The sequence below is a fragment of the Nerophis lumbriciformis genome, linkage group LG03, assembly GCF_033978685.3.
Source record: "Nerophis lumbriciformis linkage group LG03, RoL_Nlum_v2.1, whole genome shotgun sequence".
NCBI classification, from domain to species: Eukaryota; Metazoa; Chordata; class Actinopteri; order Syngnathiformes; family Syngnathidae; genus Nerophis; species Nerophis lumbriciformis.
In genome coordinates, this window is record NC_084550.2 from 42,622,824 (window position 1) to 42,645,881 (window position 23,058).

Sequence of the window (23,058 nt, forward strand, 5' to 3'; positions counted from 1 at the left end):
AAGTTATTACAGTATGTCTCTATATACATATTTATTTTATTTTTTTAGTTAATTTTGGCCAAAGGGGATGTTTCAATTTTTTACACACACTTGTTATTACATATGTTGACCAGAGGGGGAGCACTTCAAATATTTACACACTAACTTGTTCACCGGTTCTCATATGGAAGGTACTTTTTCTTGTGGATGTCTCAAGAAGGGTAGAAATACAAGAAAACACACACGCGCACACACACACCGTGTATTTGTTACCTTCTTGAGACATCTTTAAGACCACCCTTTCTAGACATATATATATATATATATATATATATATATATATATACTATGCATATATAAAAAAGCTTGTGAAAAATTAGTTGGAATTCACAAGAAAAAGGTCACATTTCACAAGAAAAACTTAGAATGTTGGCAGTATTATAAAAGTTATCATTTTACTCAACGCAAGTCAAAATTTTACAAGAAAAACTGAACATTTGTGCAATATTATGATAAAAGTTGGAATTGTACTCAATAACAGTCGCAATTTTACAAGAAAAGCTTAAAATGTTGGCAATTATATTAAAAGAGTTGTAATTTCAAAAGTCACAATTTCTTAAGAAAACTAATATTTTGGCAATATTATAATAATAATCGGAATTTTACTTGGCAGAATTATGACAAAAGTAATTTTACTCAAAAATTATCACTATTTTGCATGAACAAGGACGGCGTGGCGCAGTGGAAGAATGGCCGTGCGCGACCCCAGGGTCCCTGGTTCAATCCCCACCTAGTACCAACCTCGTCATGTCCGTTGTGTCCTGAGCAAGATACATGAAATTGTTCTTAGTTTTTTAAGAAAACAGTTGACATATTGTGAGAAAAAGACTGCTTTAAGTTCATTTGTATTATTTTTAATTTTTTGTTTGTAACTGTTTTTTAATCTTCATAATTTACTTCAAGTTATCACAGTATGTCTCTATATAGATACTTATTTCATTTGTGTACAAACCCCGTTTCCATATGAGTTGGGAAATGGTGTTAGATGTAAATATAAACAGAATACAATGATTTGGAAATCATTTTCAACCCATTATCAGTTGAATATGCTACAAAGACAACATATTTGATGTTCAAACTGATAAACTTTTTTTTTTTTGCAAATAATCATTAACTTTAGAATTTGATGCCAGCAACACATGACATAGAAGTTGGTAAAGGTGGCAATAAATACTGATACAGTTGAGGAATGCTTATAAAACACTTATTTGGAAGATCCCACAGGTGTGCAGGCTAATTGGGAACAGTTGGGTGCCATGATTGGGTATAAAAACAGCTTCCCAAAAAATGCTCAGTCTTTCACAAGAAAGGATGGGGCGAGGTACACCCCTTTGTCCACAACTGCGTGAGCAAAAGGTCAAACAGTTTAAGAACAACGTTTCTCAAAGTGCAATTGCAAGAAATTTAGGGATTTCAACATCTACGGTCCATAATATCATCAAAAGGTTCAGAGAATCTGGAGAAATCACTCCACGTAAGCGGCATGGCCGGAAACCAACATTGAATGACCTGCGATCCCTCAGACGGCACTGTATCAAAAACCGACATCAATCTCTAAAGGATATCACCACATGGGCTCAGGAACACTTCAGAAAACCACTGTCACTAAATACAGTTTGTCGCTACATCTGTAAGTGCAACTTAAAGCTCTACTTTACAAAGCGAAAGCCATTTATCAACAACATCCAGAAACGCCGCCGGCTTCTCTGGGCCCGAGATCATCTAAGATGGACTCATGCGAAGTGGAAAAGTGTTCTGTGGTCTGACGAGTCCACATTTCAAATTGTTTTTGGAAATATTCGACTTTGTGTCATCCGGACCAAAGGGGAAGTGAACCATCCAGACTATTATCGACGCAAAGTTCAAAAGCCAGCATCTGTGATGGTGTGGGGGTGCATTAGTGCCCAAGGCATGGGTAACTTACACATCTGTGAAGTTACCATTAATGCTGAAAGGTACATACAGGTTTTGGAACAACATATGCTGCCATCTAAGCGCCGTCTTTTTCATGGACGCCCCTGCTTATTTCAGCAAGACAATACCAAGCCACATTCAGCACGTGTTACAACAGCGTGGCTTCGTAAAAAAAGAGTGCGGGTACTTTCCTGGCCGGCTTGCAGTCCAGACCTGTCTCCCATCGAAAATGTGTGGCGCATTATGAAGCGTAAAATACGACAGCGGAGACCCCGGACTGTTGAACAACACATAAAACAAGAATGGGAAAGAATTCCACTTTCAAAGCTTCAACAGTTAGTTTTCTCAGTTCCCAATCGTTTATTGAGTGTTGTTAAAAGAAAAGGTGATGTAACACAGTGGTGAACATGCCCTTTCCCAACTACTTTGGCACATGTTGCAGCCATGAAATTTAATTAATTTAAAGTTAATTATAATTTGCAAAAAAAAAATCAAGTTTATGAGTTTGAACATCAAATATCTTGTCTTTGTAGTGCATTCAATTGAATATGGGTTGAAAGGGATTTGCAAATCATTGTATTCCGTTTATATTTACATCTAACACAATTTCCCAACTCATATGGAAACGGGGTTTATACATATATATATTTTTTTTTTCGTAATATATTTTGGCCAAAGGGGACGCATTTCAATTTCTTACACACACGTGTTATTACATATGTTGGCAAGAGGGGGACCACTTCAAATTTTTACACAAACTTGTTATTTCATAAGTTGACCAGAAGGGGAGCACTTTTAAAGCCGACACACAGTCAATTTGAAAAAAGTCCTCCTTTTTTGGACCAACCTCATTTTGATAGATTTCACCACCAAATGAGATCTCTATTTTTTGTTTTTTGTAATGTGCTTAAGGCCGATGACAAATGATTCACTGACCACAGATAGCCCCTGTGCCGCACTTTGGGCAACACAGATGTAGAAGCTAACTGTTAATGGCCACAACCCGCGTCACAGTCTTAAGTCAGCACCGGAAGTTGAACAATCAGCTATTCACCTGGCGGGTTTTTTAGGAGATGAATAGGGAAGTCCTTCTTTACCTGGCGTCTTGTTTTAATATATATTGCTGCCTTTGCACCTGTCAATGTATACTTTTGTATGCACATTAAATCAACAAAAAATCCTGACTCTCTATTAGATGCAATGGTTTTCCGTATTGGGACCATGATTTCAGTCCTAACTTGTTCGCCGGTCCTCATATGGAAGGTACTTTTCCTTGTTGATATCTCAAGAAGGGTAGAAATACAAGAACTCTCACACACACACACACACACACACAACCTTCCTCCAGAATCCCACAACTTAATTGCTTGGAGTGGAACACGCCGCTCACGTGTTTGCAACACGAGTGGAGCATCTGTTTGTGGCCTTCCTTTTCTCTGCTGCCAGACGCTGCAGAGCGCTAATGTGCGAGCGTTAGGGAAGAAAAGAACTGGCCGGTGACGGAATGAAGAGCGTGTCGTTCGCTTCATTTCTCCAATCTAGCGGAAGCGACAATAAAAAAAACAAGTTTGGAGTACAGCACGTGGATAAAAAGTAGCGTTTGTTTGCCACGGCACTCCATGCCTGTCCCCTCAGTGAAGGTGTGTTCCCCCACAGGTGGACTCATTAGCTATGCAAAACAAGTCAAATAAAATGTAAATACTGCAGGTGCAAGAAGAGGTAACATTTGTTAAAAAAAAAAAGAAGTATTCCCTCACCTAAATGTATCACCCTGCAGGTGGACTCATTAACTATGTTTTATTATGCAAAGTTTGGTGGACAAAAAGTCAGTAAAAGTATGTATTTCCTGTCCCTAACTGTGCATCGCTTTGCAGGTGGACGTTTTGCTCCGCCAGAGCATCCATCCTGTCAGCCTCCCTGCTCTCTCCGCCATCGTCATCCTCAATGACACGGTTTTGTGGACCGGCAATTTTGGCAAGAGAAACAGCTCGGATGCCTTTTCGGGACCCCCCAATGAGTACACGGTCTACAGGTGGCTAATGGAGCGCTTCCACAACATTGCATCCCCCGACACTAATGTTTAGGCATTGCGTCTTCTTAAAGGGGAACTGCACTTTTTGGGGGGAATTTTGCCTATCATACAGAATCCTTATGTGAGACAACCACTTTTTTTATGCATTTTAACTCGAAAATGAACGTCAATAAATGTCAGCTAACAATGGAGTCAATAGGAGTCGATCTATTCCGCCTATAAAGCGCTCTAAAAATATCCAAACATCTCCATCAATGTTTTATATACATGATGTAAGTATATTTGTAATGTAGTAACATTTATAATAACATGTAATATATACATGATGTAAGTATATATGTAATGTAGTAACTTTCATAATAACATGTAATATATACATGATGCAAGTATATACAGTATGTAATGTAGTAACATTCATAATACCATGTAATATGTACATGATTTAAGTATATCTGTAGTGTAGTAACATTCACAATAACATGTAATATATACATTATGTAATTATATATATATAAAGTAGAAAAGTGTATAACATCATGTAATATATACATGATGTAAGTATATATGTAATGTAGTAACATTCATAATATCATGTAAAATATACATGTAGTAAGTATATATGTAATATAGTAACATTCATAATAACATGTAATATATACATGATGTAATTGTATATGTCATGTAGTAACATTCATAATAACATGTAATATATACATGATATATATATATATATATATATATATATATATATGTATATATATATATATAATGTAGAAACATTTATAATATCATGTAATATATACATGATGTAATTATATATGTAATGTAGTAATATTCATGATACTATGTAATATATACATGATATGTAATGTAGTAACATTCATAATAACATGTTATATATACATGATGTAAGTATTCAAGATTCAAGATGATTTATTGTCAATTCTTAACATGCACAAGACACATAATAACTGAAAAGTATATTTTCGGCACAGTCCCACTAGGAGCAGACATACGTTACAGGGAGACAAGACAAGACCGCCGATGGGGCTGCCATTTTTACGGCGCTCCTTAAGTATATATGTAATGTAGTAACATTCATAATAACATGTAATATAAACATGATGTACTGTAGTAACAGTCATAATAACATGTAATATAAACATGATGTAATGTAGTAACATTTATAATAACATGTAATATATACATGATGTAAGTATATAGGTAACGTAGTAACATTCATAATAACATGTAATATATACATGATGTAATGGAGTAACATTCATGATAACATGTAATATACACATGATGTAATGTAGTAACATTTATAATAACATGTAATATATACATGATGTAAGTATATAGGTAACGTAGTAGAATTCAAAATAACATGTAATATATACATGATGTAATGTAGTAACATTCATAATAACATGTAATATACACATGATGTAAGTATATATGTAATGTAGTAACACTGTTCTAAATAGTTAGAAAATAGAAGGAAAAAAAAGTGTCCTTTAAAACAAACCGAAACTTTCTGATTAGAAGAATCTTCATTAGTTAAGAATTAGGGATGTCCCGATGAACATTTTTGACCATAGATCTGATCCGATTTCGATACTTTGGCAATAGGTTCTAGAAGTGAAAATGTTTTATAGGAAGTAATTAAAGCAGGGGTGTCAAAGTCATTTTCGTTTAGGGCCATATGGAGAAAAAATCATGGCATGATAACTTCAAAATAAGGACAACTTTAGATTGTTTTCTTTGTTTAAAACTAGACCAAGCACATTTTGAAAATGTACAAATTGCAATTTTGTTGTTTTTTACACTTACATGGTGCGGTTAATAGTATTCTGTCTTTATTTATACTTTCTGAATAATACGGACCACAGCCGAGAAACAGATATTTTTGCCGACCCAACAATGGTTCAGAAACCCTGCTGGTCCATGGAGTCAAACATGACTTTCAACATGTACGGTGACTTGGTGAAGCACGATCCTTTCCCATCAGGCCGTCTTCCAACACAATAAGGAGACCGGTCACACATCCAGGATGACAAGTGTCTTGGCGGGGAACATTTAGGTATGTCCCCTCCAGACCTGAAGCCAATTGAGCGACTGATGGTTTTCCTCATGTGAGAGGAAGCTGAAGGAGTCTGCAGTTCTGGTAAATTCCACATCCAAGAGGATGAAAGTAGTACTACAGCTGGTCTGGGTTAGTTTTTTTGCCTCATCCCTCACTTAAAACGCGGGAGAAGAATGCACTAAGGACCTGATAAGTCCGAAAGAGAAAGAGATGATACAGTATTATCGGCTCACAGATGCTTCCTGGCTGTTGTTTGAGCACACTGCAGCAAGTCCCGGATAGTCCGACTCCTGAATGCTTCAGTCGCACGCAGGATTCTCACAGGAATGAGGCCAAAATACAACCTAACCTACTGTGCATAACAATACTGCTCACACTCGGGCTGAGCGATTTTGAGAAAAAAACAAATTGCGATGGTGATTCAATATGCGATTTTTATATTTGATACATAAAAATGCCTAAAACTGAGTGGAGGAAGACTTTTAGTCCTTCAACATATTCTTGTCTCGAGGTGCCACACATTAGAACAATATGTTTAAAAACATTGGTCTTTGCACAGACAGACTCTGAGCTTTTGTGTACTTCATGCTCTTAGACTGAAGAAATAACCCATAAAAATGATATGGTGTTAATACAAAACCCAAAACCAGTGAAGTTGGTTACAATTATTTGCAAAGCCTTTTCAACTTATATTCAATTGAATAGACCGCAAAGACAATATATTTAATGTTCACACTGAGAAATAAATTTTTTTGTTGCAAATAATCATTAACTTAGAATTTAATGGCAACAACACATTGCAAAAAAAGTTGGCACTGGGGCATTTTTACCACTGTGTTACATGGCCTTTCCTTTTAACAACACTCAGTAAACGTTTGGGAACTGAGGAGACACATTTTTGAAGCTTTTCAGGTGGAATTATTTCCCATTCTTGCTTGATGTACAGCTTAAGTTGTTCAACAGTCCGGGGGTCTCCGTTGTGGTATTTTAGGCTTCATATTGTGCCACACATTTTCAATGAGAGACAGGTCTGGACTATAGGCAGGCCAGTCTAGTACCCGCACTCTTTTACTATGAAGCCACGATGTTGTACTACGTGGCTTGGCATTGTCTTGCTGAAATAAGCAGGGGCGTCCATGGTAACGTTGCTTGGATGGCAATATACTGTATGTTGCTCCAAAACCTGTATGTACCTTTCAGCATTAATGGCGCCTTCACATATGTGTAAGTTACCCATGCTTTGGGCACTAATACACCCCCATACCATCACAGATGCTGGCTTTTGAACTTTGCGCCTAGAACAATCCAGATGGTTCGTTTCCTCTTTTGTGCGGAGGACACGACGTCCACAGTTTCCAAAAACAATTTGAAATGTGGACTCGTCAGACCACAGAACACTTTTACACTTTGCATCAGTCCATCTTAGATGAGCTCGGGCCCAGCGAAGCTGGCCGCGTTTCTGGGTGTTGTTGATAAATGGCTTTCGCTGTTTTTATTTACGTTCTACACAACGTGCCAACTTCACTGATTTTGGAGTTTGTATATCCAAGGTTACTGTGTTGGAAATGTTCTTGTTCGAGTCACCAAACAAAAGTGTCTTTCTCTACTTTATTGAAAGCTCGAGCAGTTGAGTTGGGTTCATTTCTTTATATCATTTATAAAAGATCAAACAAAGGAAGAACAATAAAAACAATCAGCATAACATTAAGGTAAATTATGAATGAAAAGGAGCAGAAAGAAGTGAACAACTTAAAAATACTACAAAGCCATAATTTTAATTTTACAACAATTAAACCAATAATAAAGATATATTTTCACTCAGTCATATCTTTTCATCGTTATGAGTTTTACATGTTTTTGAATACATAAAAGAGATTTGCGTTAGGTCAGGAAAAAACACAGAGGCAAAGCGCTTTGAGTACCTTGAAGGTAGAAAAGCGCTAAACAAGTATAACCAGAGCCGGCCCAAGGCATAAGCGTACTAAGCGCTTGCTTAGGGCCCCGCGGCCACCAGGGGGCCCCCAAAAGCAATTAACAAAAAAAAATTATTTTTTATTTTTTGCATATACGAGTCTGACTGATGATTTCTAAATGATCAAAGATATATTATTGTACAAAAACACAATTTTAGGTCAACATTTTTGCACATTGCTGTTTCAGGTTTTTGTTACCAAAAATAATAAAGTGAATCAGAATCAGCTTTATTGTCCAGTTATGTTTAACACACATGGAATTTAACTTCAGTAGACTGCGCTCTCTTTGTACAAAGTAAACATTAAATATGAACAATTAACTAAAAATATAAACTAGTAATTAAAGACTAATATGTACAAGACTGATGAGACAAGATGACACTTTTACTGTAAATACAAAGCTTTATCACTTGGACTGTTCAACCCCAGGCCACTCTTGTAGCTGAATGTTTTCTACATTTTAAGATTAGGAACCATATGTGGCACTCTGGACATCATTCGTTCATTCATTGGTATTATTTATGTTCTTAACTGGGCCACCCCTATATCTTTATAAATGACATGTCATTTGTAAAGACATGCCAGGCTGACAATAGGATAATGTAAACAACACTGCCAGAGCCGCAATGAGTTTATATATTATTTATATATTATTGGCAGAAATAGAGGGCCCCAAAATCAAATTTTGCTTAGGGCCCCATGGAGGCTTGGGCCGGCACTGAGTATAACCCATTTACATTTACATTCTATGTTATCCCTACAAGCCTGTTTTGCAAGTTTCCCTGCTCTTCAGGGGATTTTCCCTGAAGAGCAATAATTTCCCTGAAGAGCAGGGAAACCTGCAAAACAGGCCTGCAGGGATGAAATAGCCTCTGTGTTTTTTCCTGACCTAACGTATATTCCGCTCTACACCGGTATTGAGCACTGTATAACGGATAAACCACAGAAACCTCAACCATTAAAAAGAGATTTACATTGTTTTATTCCACTGTCAAGTTTGTTCCATAAATAAACACCTCTTACTGAAATACTTATTTCCATTGTGACTGTTCTGAAACTAGATGTATTAAAAATCTCAGTTCCTTTCAGATTATGATTAGTTTCTCTTTTTACAAACCTAGCGTTAGACAATGGTGCACTGTTAACCATAATTTTCAGAATTTCTGCCGGAATGTACTTTTCCCTGTAATATTGCAGTATTGAATATGCATACAAAGGTACATCAATGTTTTCCGTCACCGTTACTTTCTAGAACAGCAAGGAATGTGAGGTCCGGTCAAAGAACAGGAACTTCCTCTCGTTCCAGAATCGCCAGCCTGTCCAAGATCTTCCCCACACTCATGTTGTACCGGCTGTGGGAGGAAGGCAAAATCAGCTCTCTGGACGACCCCCTGGAGAAGTATGTGGAGAACTTCACCATCAAAAACCCCATGGGGAAGACGCGGGACTCGGAGCTCAAATACGTGACGGACGGTCTGATCTTTCTGGACAGCGGCGAGGTTCCCATCCGCTCGTCCTCGGTGACGCTGCGCAGGATGGCCAGCCAGCTTTCCGGTACACTTAGCACAGTTCTAGGATGTTCTCCCGTGGCCCTCTTGATAAACGCAGATCTTGCACCGCATCAAATATTGGACCTGTGTTTGTTTGTACCAGGCTTGCCCAGGAGACTCCGAGCCACCAACCTCCTTTGGAAAGGAAAAACTCAATCTGCAATCAATCTCCTGCAGGACGACGTGCTTGTGGCCGACCCCGGAACGAAGTAAGATTCATTTTGGGGTCGGCAACCCAAAATGTTGAAAGAACTGTCCAAAAATCCCCCCCAAAAAATCTGTCTTGAGCCGCAAAAACTCAAAAGCCTTATATAAGTGTTATAATGAAGGCAACACATGATTAGCTGTATTAGCCTACTATCAAAAGTACTTTAAAAGCCTACTGAAATGCGATTTTCTTATTTAAACGGGGATAGCAGGTCCATTCTATGTGTCATACTTGATCATTTCGCGATATTGCCATATTTTTGCTGAAAGGATTTAGTAGAGAACATCGACGATAAAGTTCGCAACTTTTGGTCGCTGCTAAAAAAGCCTTGCCTGTACCGGAAGTAGCAGACGATATGCGCGTGACGTCACAGGTTGTGGAGCTCCTCACATCTGCACATTGTTTACAATCATGGCCACCAGCAGCGAGAGCAATTCGGACCGAGAAAGCGACGATTTCCCCATTAATTTGAGCGAGCATGAAAAATTTGTGGATGAGGAAAGTGAGAGTGAAGGACTAGAGGGCAGTGGGAGCAATTCAGATAGGGAAGATGCTGTGAGAGGCGGGTGGGACCTGATATTCAGCTGGGAATGACTTAAACAGTAAATAAACACAAGACATATATATACTCTATTAGCCACAACACAACCAGGCTTATATTTAATATGCCACAAATGAACCCCGCATAACAAACACCTCCCCCCTCCCATCCATATAACCCGCCAATACAACTCAAACACCTGCACAACACACTCAATCCCACAGCTCAAAGTACCGTTCACCTACCCAAAGTTCATACAGCACATATATTTCCCCAAAGTCCCCAAAGTTACGTACGTGACATGCACATAGCGGCACGCACGTACGGGAAAGCGATCAAATGTTTGGAAGCCGCAGCTGCATGCGTACTCACGGTACCGTGTCTGCGCATCCAACTCAAAGTCCTCCTGGTAAGAGTCTCTCTTGTCCCAATTCTCCACAGGCCAATGGTAAAGCTTGACTGTCATCTTCCGGGAATGTAAACAATGAAACACCGGCTGTGTTATCCGGCACAACAGTCAGGGGGTGCATTCTACAGCGGGGGTGCGTTATCCGGCACAACACCTATTGCAATACACCGCTTCCCACCTACAGCTTTCTTTTTTTGCTGTCTCCATTGTTCATTGAACAAATTGCAAAAGATTCACCAACACAGATGTCCAGAATACTGTGGAATTTTGCGATGAAAACAGACGACTTAATAGCCGGCCACCATGCTGTCCCAAAATGTCCTCTACAATCCGTGACGTCACGCGCAGGCGTCATCATACCGAGACGTTTTCAGCAGGATATTTGGTGCGAAATTTAAAATTGCACTTTAGTAAGCTAACTCGGCCGTATTGGCATGTGTTGCAATGTTAAGATTTCATCATTGATATACAAACTATCAGACTGCGTGGTCGGTAGTAGTGGGTTTCAGTAGGCCTTTAAAAGTGTTATAATGAAGGCAACACATGATGTAAGTGTCTTTATTAGCTATATTAGCCTACTATCAAAAGCTGACGCAAATCTTCGTTGACAGAAATGTTGTATTTTATTTTTTATTCCACACATTTTTGCAACATTGGAAATCATTAGTAAAATGGAGGCTTCTGATCGGATGAGATAAGTTCTGGAAATTACTGGCTCAGAATGACCGACAGTATAGATGTGTGTGTACAAGTCAAAGGAAACGGCAGGTTGTCTTCTTCTAATGGATTTATTACAATCTTTGCGAGCTGGGTAACGTTTGCTGTGGTCTGTAACAACATGGCACACAAACAATACAGAAGTGCAGCAAATATTACATACAGATAATGTGACGTGCAAATATAAATTAAACACACAGAGGACATAAGTAAAATAAATTAAATGAACTCAAATATAACTACAAACGAGGCATAATGATGCAATATGTACATACAGCTAGCCTATTTGGCATGTTAGCACCGATTAGCTTGCAGTCATCGATTGACCAAATATGCCTGATAAGCACTTCAGCAAATCAATAAAATCAACAAAGCTCGCCGTTGAGCATTCACGCAGAGCATAAAATGTTTGGTGGACAAAATGTGTCAAAGAAGGAGCGGCATAAAACACGTCTTTCTGTGGCAGCATCGGAGAAAGTTGTACATGTAAACAAACTACGATGAGTTCAAGGATCACTGAAATGAGTAGGACAAAACGGTGCTAGCCAAATACTCTCATCAGTGAAACATGTTTAGTATAAACTGTGGGATTCCTAACAATTTGGAAGGTTTGTGTCATGTTTGTCCTCTGACAGAAAATATATTAAAACAAAAAATATATTTTTTTCTTCATTTTTTTTAATTTTCACACATCTCTGAAAGCGGTCTAGAGAGCCACTAGGGCGGCGTTAAAAAAGTTAAAGGTAAAAGTTAAAGTACCAATGATTGTCACACACACATTACATGTGGTGAGATTATCCTCTGCATTTGACCCATCACCCCCACCCCTGGGAGGTAAAGGGAACTGTGAGCAGCAGCGGTGGCCGCGCCCGGGGTTAATTTTGGTGATTTAACCCCCAATTCTAACCCTAATGCTGAGTGCAGAGCAGGGAGGGTAATGGCTCCCATTTTTATAGTCTTTGGTATGCGGCTCTAGAACCGCGGGTTGCTGATCCCCCCGCCCTAGGAGAATGTCTCACTACCGCTAGGGTATGTGCATAATTCATAGGAATGGCCGAATATTACCTTTTCATGTCAAAGTTGTGTTCTGGTATAAGCCATACCAATCCACATGCTTCATTTCTCCTTTCTTGTTAATACATTGGGAAGTGAATTCATATGGCCACATTCGTCATGGTTTACCTGACACATGACACGTAATAAATTCCACCCTAGCCGCCAGCTGAGTGTGGAATATCTTAAAATGTGTTTTATGGCAATTCCAACTTTGACCACAGCGTCAGTTGCTATGTAGAGTGGCACTTTCCATTATTTTCAGCAACCCGCATTGCAAAATGATTAACATGCTTCACTACACATCGTAGGAGGATTACAATAGCTAAGCGCTAACAGCAAGCCAGCGCTCCTGAATGTCAACAAATGCCCTTGGTGGGTCAACACAGATATCGAGTGTAACAATATCAAGTACAAGAGCCGTATTTAATTGATACTACAATGATTACATGACAAAATTCTCCTTTGATTGCAGTAAGAAACATATATTTAATGTATAGTACGTTTTTTCTTAAAATAAAGCCAATATTGACATTTTTTGTGGTGCCCATCATCTAGAAATGTATCAAAAAGTATCGAAAATGTATCAAAATACTTTTGGGTACCAGTACCAAAGTATTGGTATCGGGACAACCCAAGTGCTGACACAATCCAAAATTCAAAAGAGCTTAAAAAAAACTGTCAGTGCTAAGCTAACAACACTGCTTAGCTAAAATGCTGCTTTGTCTGATCTTGGCAAGAGGCACCTACTTTTAAAGGCACACACACACACTCACTCTGCTCTCATGAAACGTCTCTCAACTTGGGCGGCGTGGCGAAATTGGTAGAGTGGCCGTGCCAGCAATCAAAGGGTTGCTGGTTACTGGGGTTCAATCCCCACCTTCTACCATCCTAGTCACGTCCGTTGTGTCCTTGGGCAAGACACTTCACCCCTTACTCCTGATGGCTGCTGGTTAGCGCCTTGCATGGCAGCTCCCGCCATCAGTGTGTGAATGTGTGTGTGAATGGGTGAATGTGGAAATACTGTCAAAGCGCTTTGAGTACCTTGAAGGTAGAAAAGTGCTACACAAGTATAACCCATTTATCATTTAACTGCACATGCCAGATGTCTAAAGCAATAACTAATGTTCCTAGTATTTGATTACATTTATTAATGATTAATTACGTTATTAAGGCAATTAATTTGTTGGGAATGTAATAAGATACTGTAATTATTACATTTTTAAAAGTGATTTGCTGAACACTGAAGTCCACTGTCCCAATTGTTTCTCAACATATTTAGACCGTCAGAAATAAAAACTTGGCGTCTTGTTAACTCGTAAAAATCCATAAATTAGCCACATATTTGTATAAAGCAGGGGTGTCCAAAATACAGTCATCAAATCGGCCTGCGAGACATCATGAGTTTAAAAAGGAATCCCGCCCGCAGGGAGATTATATTCATTTCAAAAGTCGGACGCTTTTGATGCTGCTATAATGTCACCATCTAGTGGACAACGTGAGTTTTTCAGGCCAATGTCCTTTAATCATTATCTGAATGTCCCAATGTGCAGCATTTACTCATATGACCCAGTGCAAACAACCTTCCCTAATCATGGTGAACAAATATCCATCCATCCATCCATCTTCTTCCGCTTATCCGAGGTCGGGTCGCGGGGGCAGCAGCTTAAGCAGGGAAGCCCAGACTTCCCTCTCCCCAGCCACTTCGTCCAGCTCCTCCCGGGGGATCCCGAGGCGTTCCCAGGCCAGCCGGAAGAGATAGTCTTCCCAACGTGTCCTGGGTCTTCCCCATGGCCTCCTACCGGTCGGACGTGCCCGAAACACCTTCCTAGGGAGGCGTTAGGGTGGCATCCTGACCAGATGCCCGAACCACCTCATCTGGCTCCTCTCGATGTGGAGGAGCAGCGGCTTTACTTTGAGCTCCCCCCGAATGACAGAGATTCTCACCCTATCTCTAAGGGAGAGCCCCGCCACTCGGCGGAGGAAACTCATTTCGGCCGCTTGTACCCGTGATCTTGTCCTTTCGGTCATGACCCAAAGCTCATGACCATAGGTGAGGATGGGAACGTAGATCGACCGGTAAATCGAGAGCTTTGCCTTCCGGCTCAGCTCCTTCTTCACCACAACGGATCGATACAGCGTCCGCATTACTGAAGACGCCGCACTAATCCGCCTGTTGATCTCACGATCCACTCTTCCCCCACTCGTGAACAAGACTCCGAGGTACTTGAACTCCTCCACTTGGGGCAAGATCTCCTCCCCAACCCGGAGATGGCACTCCACCCTTTTCCGGGAGAGAACCATGGACTCGGACTTGGAGGTGCTGATTCCCATTCCAGTCGCTTCACACTCGGCTGCGAACCGATCCAGTGAGAGCTGAAGATCTTGGCCGGAGGAAGCCATCAGGACCACATCATCTGCAAATAGCAGAGACCTAATCCTGCAGCCACCAAACCAGATCCCCTCAACGCCCTGACTGCGCCTAGAAATTCTGTCCATAAAGGTTATGAACAGAATCGATGACAAAGGGCAGCCTTGGCGGAGTCCAACCTTCACTGGAAACGTGTCCGACTTACAATGCGGACCAAGCTCTGACACTGATTATACAGGGAGCGAACTGCCACAATAAGACAGTCCGTTACCCCATGCTCTCTGAGCACTCCCCACAGGACTTCCCGGGGTACACGGTCGAATGCCTTCTCCAAGTCCACAAAGCACATGTAGACTGGTTGGGCAAACTCCCATGCACCCTCAAGGACCCTGCCGAGAGTATAGAGCTGGTCCACAGTTCCACGACCAGGACGAAAACCACACTGTTCCTCCTGAATCCGAGGTTCGACTATCCGGCGTAGCCTCCTCTCCAGTACACCTGAATAGACCTTACCGGGAAGGCTGAGGAGTGTGATCCCACGATAGTTGGAACACACCCTCCGGTTCCCCTTCTTAAAGAGAAGAACCACCACCCCGGTCTGCCAATCCAGAGGTACCGGCCCCGATGTCCACGCGATGTTGCAGAGTCTTGTCAACCAAGACAGCCCCACAACATCCAGAGCCTTAAGGAACTCCGGGCGGATCTCATCCACCCCCGGAGCCTTGCCACCGAGGAGCGTTTTACCTACCTCGGCAACCTCAGCCCCAGAAATAGGAGAGCCCACCACAGATTCCCCAGGCCCTGCTTCCTCATAGGAAGACGTGCTGGTAGGATTGAGGAGGTCTTCAAAGTATTCCCTCCACCGATCCACAACATCTGCAGTCGAGGTCAGCAGAGCACCATCCCCACCATACACGGTGTTGACACTGCACTGCTTCCCCTTCCTGAGGCGGCGGATGGTGGTCCAGAATTGCTTCGAAGCCGTCTGGAAGTCTTTTTCCATGGCCTCCCCGAACTCCTCCCATGTCTGAGTTTTTGCCTCCGCGACCGCTGAAGCCGCACACCGCTTGGCCTGTCAGTACCTGTCTGCTGCCTCAGGAGTCCCATGAGCCAAAAGAACCCGATAGGACTCCTTCTTCAGCCTGACGGCATCCCTCACCGCCGGCGTCCACCAACGGGTTCTAGGATTACCGCCACGACAGGCACCAACTACCTTGCGGCCACAGCTCCAATCGGCCGCCTCGACAACAGAGGTACGGAACATGGTCCACTCGGACTCAATGTCCAGCACCTCCCTCGTGACATGTTCAAAGTTCTTCCGGAGGTGGGAATTGAAACTCTCTCTGACAGGAGACTCTGCCAGGCGTTCCCAGCAAACCCTCACAATGCGTTTGGGCCTGCCAGGTCTGTCCGGCATCCTCCCCCACCATCGCAGCCAACTCAACACCAGGTGGTGATCGGTAGAAAGCTCCGCCCCTCTCTTCACCCGAGTGTCCAAAACATGAGACCGCAAATCCGATGACACAACTACAAAGTCGATCATGGAACTGCGGCCTAGGGTGTCCTGGTGCCAAGTGCACATATGGACACCCTTATGTTTGAACATGGTGTTTGTTATTGACAATCTGTGACGAGCACAAAAGTCCAAAAACAGAACACCACTCGGGTTCAGATCCGGGCGGCCATTCTTCCTAATCACACCTCTCCAGGTTTCACTGTCGCTGCCAACATGAGCGTTGAAGTCCCCCAGTAGAACGAGGGAATCACCCGGGGGAGCACTCTCCAGTACTCCCTCGAGTGAATCCAAAAAGGGTGGGTACTCTGAGCTGCCGCTTGGCGCGTAAATGCAAACAACAGTCAGGACCCGTCTCCCCACCCGAAGGCGGAGGGAAGCTACCCTCTCGTCCACCGGGTTGAACTCCAACGTGCAGGCTTTGAGCCGAGGGGCAACAAGAATTGCCACCCCAGCCCGTCGCCTCTCACTGCCGGCAACGCCAGAGTGGAAGAGAGTCCAGCCCCTCTCAAGAGAAGTGGTTCCAGAGCCCTTGCTGTGCGTCGAAGTGAGTCCGACTATATCTAGCCGGAACTTCTCCACCTCACGCACTAGCTCAGGCTCCTTCCCCCCCAGCGAAGTGACGTTCCACGTCCCAAGAGCCAGCTTATAAATGAATAAAAAATCCAACCAACACAAAATGTCAGCAGACATGGTCACTGAACTTTGTAGATATTAATAACAACTTCCATTCACAATTAAAAAAAAAATATTAAATACATTACGAAGCATTATTGGAAAATGCAAAACAATCTCCACACTTTTCCATGTTTGGCGCAATTTAACTGCTTGACATTTTTGGTTGATTACAAAATATTAAAGAGATCCTCACGAAAGTAAACAAAGTATTAGTCAAACATCGTCGACAGGCGGATCGGTGCGGCGTCTTCAGTAATGTGGATGCTGTATCGATCCGTTGTGATGAAGAAGGAGCTGAGCCGGAAGGCAAAGCTCTCGATTTACCGGTCGATCTACGTTACCATCCTCACCTATGGTCATGAGCTTCGGGTTATGACCGAACGGACAAGATCACGGGTACAAGCAGCCGAAATTAGTTTCCTCCGCCGGGTGGCGGGGCTCTCCCTTAGAGATAGGGTGAGAAGCTCTGTCATCCGGGAGGAGCTCAAAGTAAAGCCGCAGCTCCTCCACATCGAGAGGAGCCAGATGAGGTGGTCCGGGCATCTGGTCAGGATGCCACCCGAATGCCTCCCTAGGGAGGTGTTATACAGTGCTCAATACCAGGGTAGAGCGGAATATATGTTAGGTCAAGAAAAAGGCACAGAGGCTATTTCATCCCTACAAGCTTGTTTCGCAGGTTTCCCTGCTCTTCAGGGGATTTTTATTTAAAACGTGTATATATATATTATTATATTTATTTGTATTTTTTTTTTTTTAGCCCAATGCGGCCCCCAAGTCAAAAAGTTTGGACAGCCCTGATATAAAACATGGGAAAAAAGTTGGGTTGGAACTCAGCATTGAAGCCTGCGGCTGTAGGCAACCTCCAAATGTAGTTTCCATTGACTCCACAAGATGGCAGTGAGTAAGCAATGTCCCTTCCTTCCAGATGTCACTACAGCAACCTGGCCTTCTCGCTGCTGGCCCACGTGATGGCCGAGCGCGTCGCCAGCGTGGACTATCAACGCTGGATCACAGACAACATCCTGGAGCGTCTGGGCATGGAGGACACCGGCTTCGACATCACACCGGGCCTCCAGGGTCAGGTGGCGGTGGGCGTGTACTCCAACGGAAAGCCCGCCCCCCTCTACGACCTGGGCTGGTACCGGCCTTCGGGGCAGATGTTCTCCACGGCGGCCGACTTGGCCAAGCTCGCCATGATGCTGCTGGGGGCCTATCACCGCAAGCTCCTGGAGCCCGACTCCTTGAAGATCATGCTCACGCCGCTCTTCCGGTGCGACAAGGACTACTTCGCCAACCGCACGGGGACGCCGTGGGAGGTGAACGAGCTGCTGGGCTACGAGGTGGTCCGCAAGGACGGCGATCTGGACGGCTACTCGGCCACCTTCTCCCTGGTTCCCCGCTTGAAGATGGGCCTGGTGGTGCTGATGGCGGGGAGCAGGTCCCAGAAGCAGGACGTGGTGTCCAAGGTTTACCAGCAAATCATCCCCGCTGTAGAAAAGGCCTTCAGGGAGGCCACCAGGGTCCTGGTTGCGCCCCCCAACCCGGAAGCGTACGCGGGCTTCTTCACCTACAGCAACATCACCTTCTACGAGATCAAAGCCGGCGCCGACGGCGTTCTGACCATGCAGCAATTCGGCCCTCAGATCGAAGAGCTGATCCCGGAAAAGTATCGCACGATAAAGCTCAACTACCTGGTGGAGCGCGTCTTCAGGGTGGCGTTCGAGAGAGACTACCCTTGCGTCCTCCGAGTGGGCTCAGCCTCCGTGTCCCTGGAAGCACAGGACGGACAGCTGTTCAACTTCTACACCTACGACAAGCGAGGCCTGTCGCCCGGGTTCGACGCGCCGGGGCTGAACACGTACAACGTGGTGCGGATCGCCCGCAAGCCCTCCTTCTCCAGCTGAGGACACTTGGAGAAGTGGCTTCCTTGCCTCAAACACTCACATCTGTTCTCTCTCCGCTCGCCAAGTCATCGCGGGGGGACAGAAGCATTTTGACCATGTTGACGTTATTTTCCCACATCGTTGTTGCAAATGGCACTCCCGTCTTTCACTGTCCGGGACAAAACATCCGTGGTATTTACATTAAACTCACCTGCCACAATTTCAGGTCAACGAGAAGATCTGCATGAAGAAGTGTGCCTTTACAAAAATAATAATGCTGTCAGAGAGGGTTTTATTTGCAGGCTTTTTATTCGCGGCGCTTTTTTGGGCGTCAGGGCCAGCAAGGCATTCTCTGCTGGCCTAACATAAGCAGAAATCATAATCAAAGATTGTGGAGGTCTTGCTCCTCCGGGTTCTTTGGACCACCAAACATCTTTACACCACTCCGGCTCAGGGTTGCACCAATGTTTATTTTACAACAAACTTGTGTCGGATTGTGCAAAGTCTCTCTTTCAGGCTTTTCAGCCGTCGTGAGCACACGAATGGTTTCTCTTCAGTCTCTTTTATGCTTTTCAGCAAATGTCTTTCGTTTCTGTCAATCTCGCTCTCGCTCTCTCTCCTCTCGTCTCGACTCGTGCTCGTCCTCCACCAACAACAACTCCTCTCTCCCTCCCGACTGCTGCCTTTAACAGAGCAACAGGTGATCAGACAAACACTCCCAGCTGAGTCATCTACGCACCTGTCGCTGATCTCGAAACCGGTAATGGGACACCCTGCTTCGCTGCAGGTCCACAGGCCACGCCAGAGGTGTGGACTCGAGTCACATGACTTGGACTCGAGTCAGACTCGAGTCATGAATTTGATGACTTTAGACTCGACTTGACAAAATGTAAAAAGACTTGCAACTCGACTTAGACTTTAACATCAATGGATTTGAGCCTTTTGAATTGACATGACTTGACATGACTTGCTACTTCCCCCAAAACCCAAAGATGAAAAAGTTATTCGGGAGCGCTCCGTATTTGTCATTGTGTACTTGTCTATCAGCGTTGCGTGTGTCAGCTGGTGTGGTCTCAGTACAACAGCCAATCAAATTAGATCTACTTTGTTTTCATCACACAGCATTCATCCAATCAAATTGCAGGACAACCAACGAAGAAGACATGTCCAAACCACACGACAGTGAACAAAAAATGATACCTAAAATAATTATGTTTGGGTATAAAAATTACGAGGTGGTCAACACAAAACGGTTTGCAGTATGCAACACATGCGGTTCGAAAATTACTGATGGAGAGGCAACAACTTCCAACTTCGTCCGGCATTTGAAGTTGCACAAAGAACGGTAAGTTTTGAATGTAAGATAACGTTTATTGGCTAAGTAACGTGACTTTTATTTGCTGTGTAGTTAAATCAGTGAGGCTGTAAACTCACTGCTAACGTTAGAACGTTATTGCAAACACGGGAATCTGTTGCAGTTCACTACCTTATTCATACTTTTTGTTCAGTGATTTTTTTTAAGCAGGGTTATGTTAGTCAATATATCACACGTAACGTTAGACGGCGGTCAGCAGCACCGCGTATTTTAGCCACCTAAAAAAAGACAAATATAGTAAAATAAAGGTCAGTTAAAATGTATACTATATTATGAATATGTGTACCGTTTTAGCTAGCTTTCTGACATACTGTTGGTTGTTTACCTCAGTGGTCCCCAACCACCGGGCCGTGGCCTGGTACTGGTCCGTGGATCGATTGGTATCAGGCCGCACAAGAAATAATTTTTTTCTTTTTTCTTTTTTTAATTAAATCAACATAAAAAACACAAGATACACTCACAAGTAGTGCACCAACCCAAAACAACTCTCTCCCCCCTTTTGTTCTGGGCATTGAACATGAAGACTCTTCCTTCACTGTTCCGAGTGGCCATGAGAGTCTTGGCAGTGCCTGCCTCCAGTGCTCCAGTGGAGCGAGTTTTCAGCCATGGTGGCATACTACGCCCCCATCGTGCACAAATGACTGACAGACTCTTGGCTAATTTGGTCTTTTGCAAATGCAATGCAGCATAGGGCCCTGACATATAAAAAGTACAACTCTTTTGTTATGTTCACGTATATGTCATGTTTTTTCAATGTTAACACTTTTGTACAAATAAGTACATTTGCACTTTATTTTTCAATGTGTTTGTTCTGTAAAGGAATGAGTTAATGTTTAAAATGACTGGTTAATAGTGCTCTTATAAAGTGCAATGTCAGCACAATTTTCTTTCCTGCAATTTAAAATGCACTTGTTTTAATAAATAAATACAGCATTTGAAAAGCATACACAATCTGTGTTAATATATTAGTCTGTGGTTAAAAGGACTTGAAAGGACTCGAAACTCAAAATGCAGGACTTAGGACTTGACTTGAGACTTTCCAGTCTTGACTTTGGACTTGACTCGGGGCTTGCCTGTCTTGACTCGGGACTTGACTCGGACTTGAGGGCAAAGACTTGAGACTTACTTGTGACTTGCAAAACAATGACTTGGTCCCACCTCTGGGCCACGCCCCCCAACAAAGATAAAAGTAACTTTCCCTAAATATTTAAAAGTATTCATATACACTTCATGTCATATTATGCTCCTTCCAGTGCTGTTGTTTTTAGGTTAGAGTTTTTATCCAATCAGAATTCAGCTGGCTTATGTTGCCATGCTGTACCAAATCTGCCTTCAGAATCACCAATGTCTGTGCACTGTAAGTGAACAGACACATACAGTTGATAGATAATTGCGATAGCCAATCAGATCACAAGTTGTTGACAGTAGCCTATCTAGGTAGCCTGATGTTAACGAGACTGTGACTGGATACTCACTTGTCACTTCAAAGTAGGGCCGGGCGATATGGCCTTTTTTTAATATCTCAATATTTTTAGGCCATGTCTCGATACACGATATATATCGCGATATTTTGCCTTAGCCTTGAATGAAGACTTGATGCATATAATCACAGCAGTATGATGATTCGATGTGTCTACATTAAAACATTCTTGTTCATACTGCATTAATTTTAAACTTTCATGCAGAGAGGGAAATCACAACTAAATCAATTTACCAAAACTGTATTTCTTAAAGAGTTATTAAGCAGTGGCACAAACATTCATGTCATTCCAAAACAGAAAGTGCAAGATTGTCCGAGAAATTTTAAAACAAGCTATTAGTGCACTTTTGTGCATGATGTCACTAAGATTACATATCAAAACAACACTAAATTAAAGTGCACTTTTTGTACAGAACGCCACTACAATAGTTTAAAACAAATAAAGTGCACTTTTGTGCGTTATGTCACACAAGATATTTCAATAACTGTCAAATAAAAATGAGCTGCATAATAGGAAATCAAATCCTTCGCTATGTGGGAGGTTCCTGCAGACGTTATCTCCTTCTGTTGTTGACTATTTTTTTCATACGATGTTGTTGTGGAAATAGTTGCATCGGAATTTTGTGGGTGTGGCACCGAACGGAGATGTTAACATGCGGAGTTTCAAGCACTCCTTATTCTCTAGCGGGTGACTTTTCAAATGATGCTACAAATTAGCAGTAATGTTACTTTTTGTAGCAACGCTTTTACCCCACACTTGACATATTACGGTTGTCTGTTCGACATCTTCCCGCTTGAAGCCAAACCACCGCCAGACGATGGACCCCCTGCTGTTTTTCTTGGGAGTTAATTATTCTTCCTTCATTTGTTACCAGATTCGCACTCTCTCTCTCGTATTACCACTCGCACCACAGCTAACGTTACCTATGTCGCTACCTCTCTGCTCCGCGAGGGCGATACGTATGTGACGTATGTAAAAGGTGCGCTTGTTTATGTCTCTGTGAGAAGACGAGACAAGAAAGAGTGAGAAAAGCATGTAGTGTAATGCCCGCAGCTAAAAGCAACTGCGTGAGAACGTATACCCGAATATCACGATATAGTCATTTTCTATATCGCACAGAGACAAACCCGCGATATATCGAGTATATCGATATATCACCCAGCCCTACTCCAAAGTGAGTATCCAATCACAAGTTGCAATTTACTGAAGCAAGAAGTGTTGCACCGTAGCCA

The 23,058-nt window shown here is 42.6% G+C and overlaps 1 protein-coding gene across 3 annotated transcripts in view; it reads left to right on the forward strand.

Annotated features, from left to right (window-relative positions):
• Positions 1 to 20,471, forward strand: part of lactbl1b (lactamase, beta-like 1b) — a 71,260-nt gene extending 50,789 nt beyond the window's left edge. For 2 of the 3 annotated variants that reach the window (XM_061937770.2, XM_061937771.2), the window contains 4 exons: positions 3,828 to 3,985; positions 9,354 to 9,601; positions 9,701 to 9,806; positions 18,013 to 20,471. In XM_061937770.2, coding sequence (XP_061793754.2) covers positions 3,828 to 3,985; positions 9,354 to 9,601; positions 9,701 to 9,806; positions 18,013 to 18,991 — 1,491 coding nt within the window. In that variant the 3' untranslated portion in view covers positions 18,992 to 20,471. The remainder of the gene's footprint in view (positions 1 to 3,827; positions 3,986 to 9,353; positions 9,602 to 9,700; positions 9,807 to 18,012) is intronic. The other variant, XM_061937773.2, reaches the window with a different exon arrangement.
• Positions 20,472 to 23,058: the final 2,587 nt, after the last annotated feature.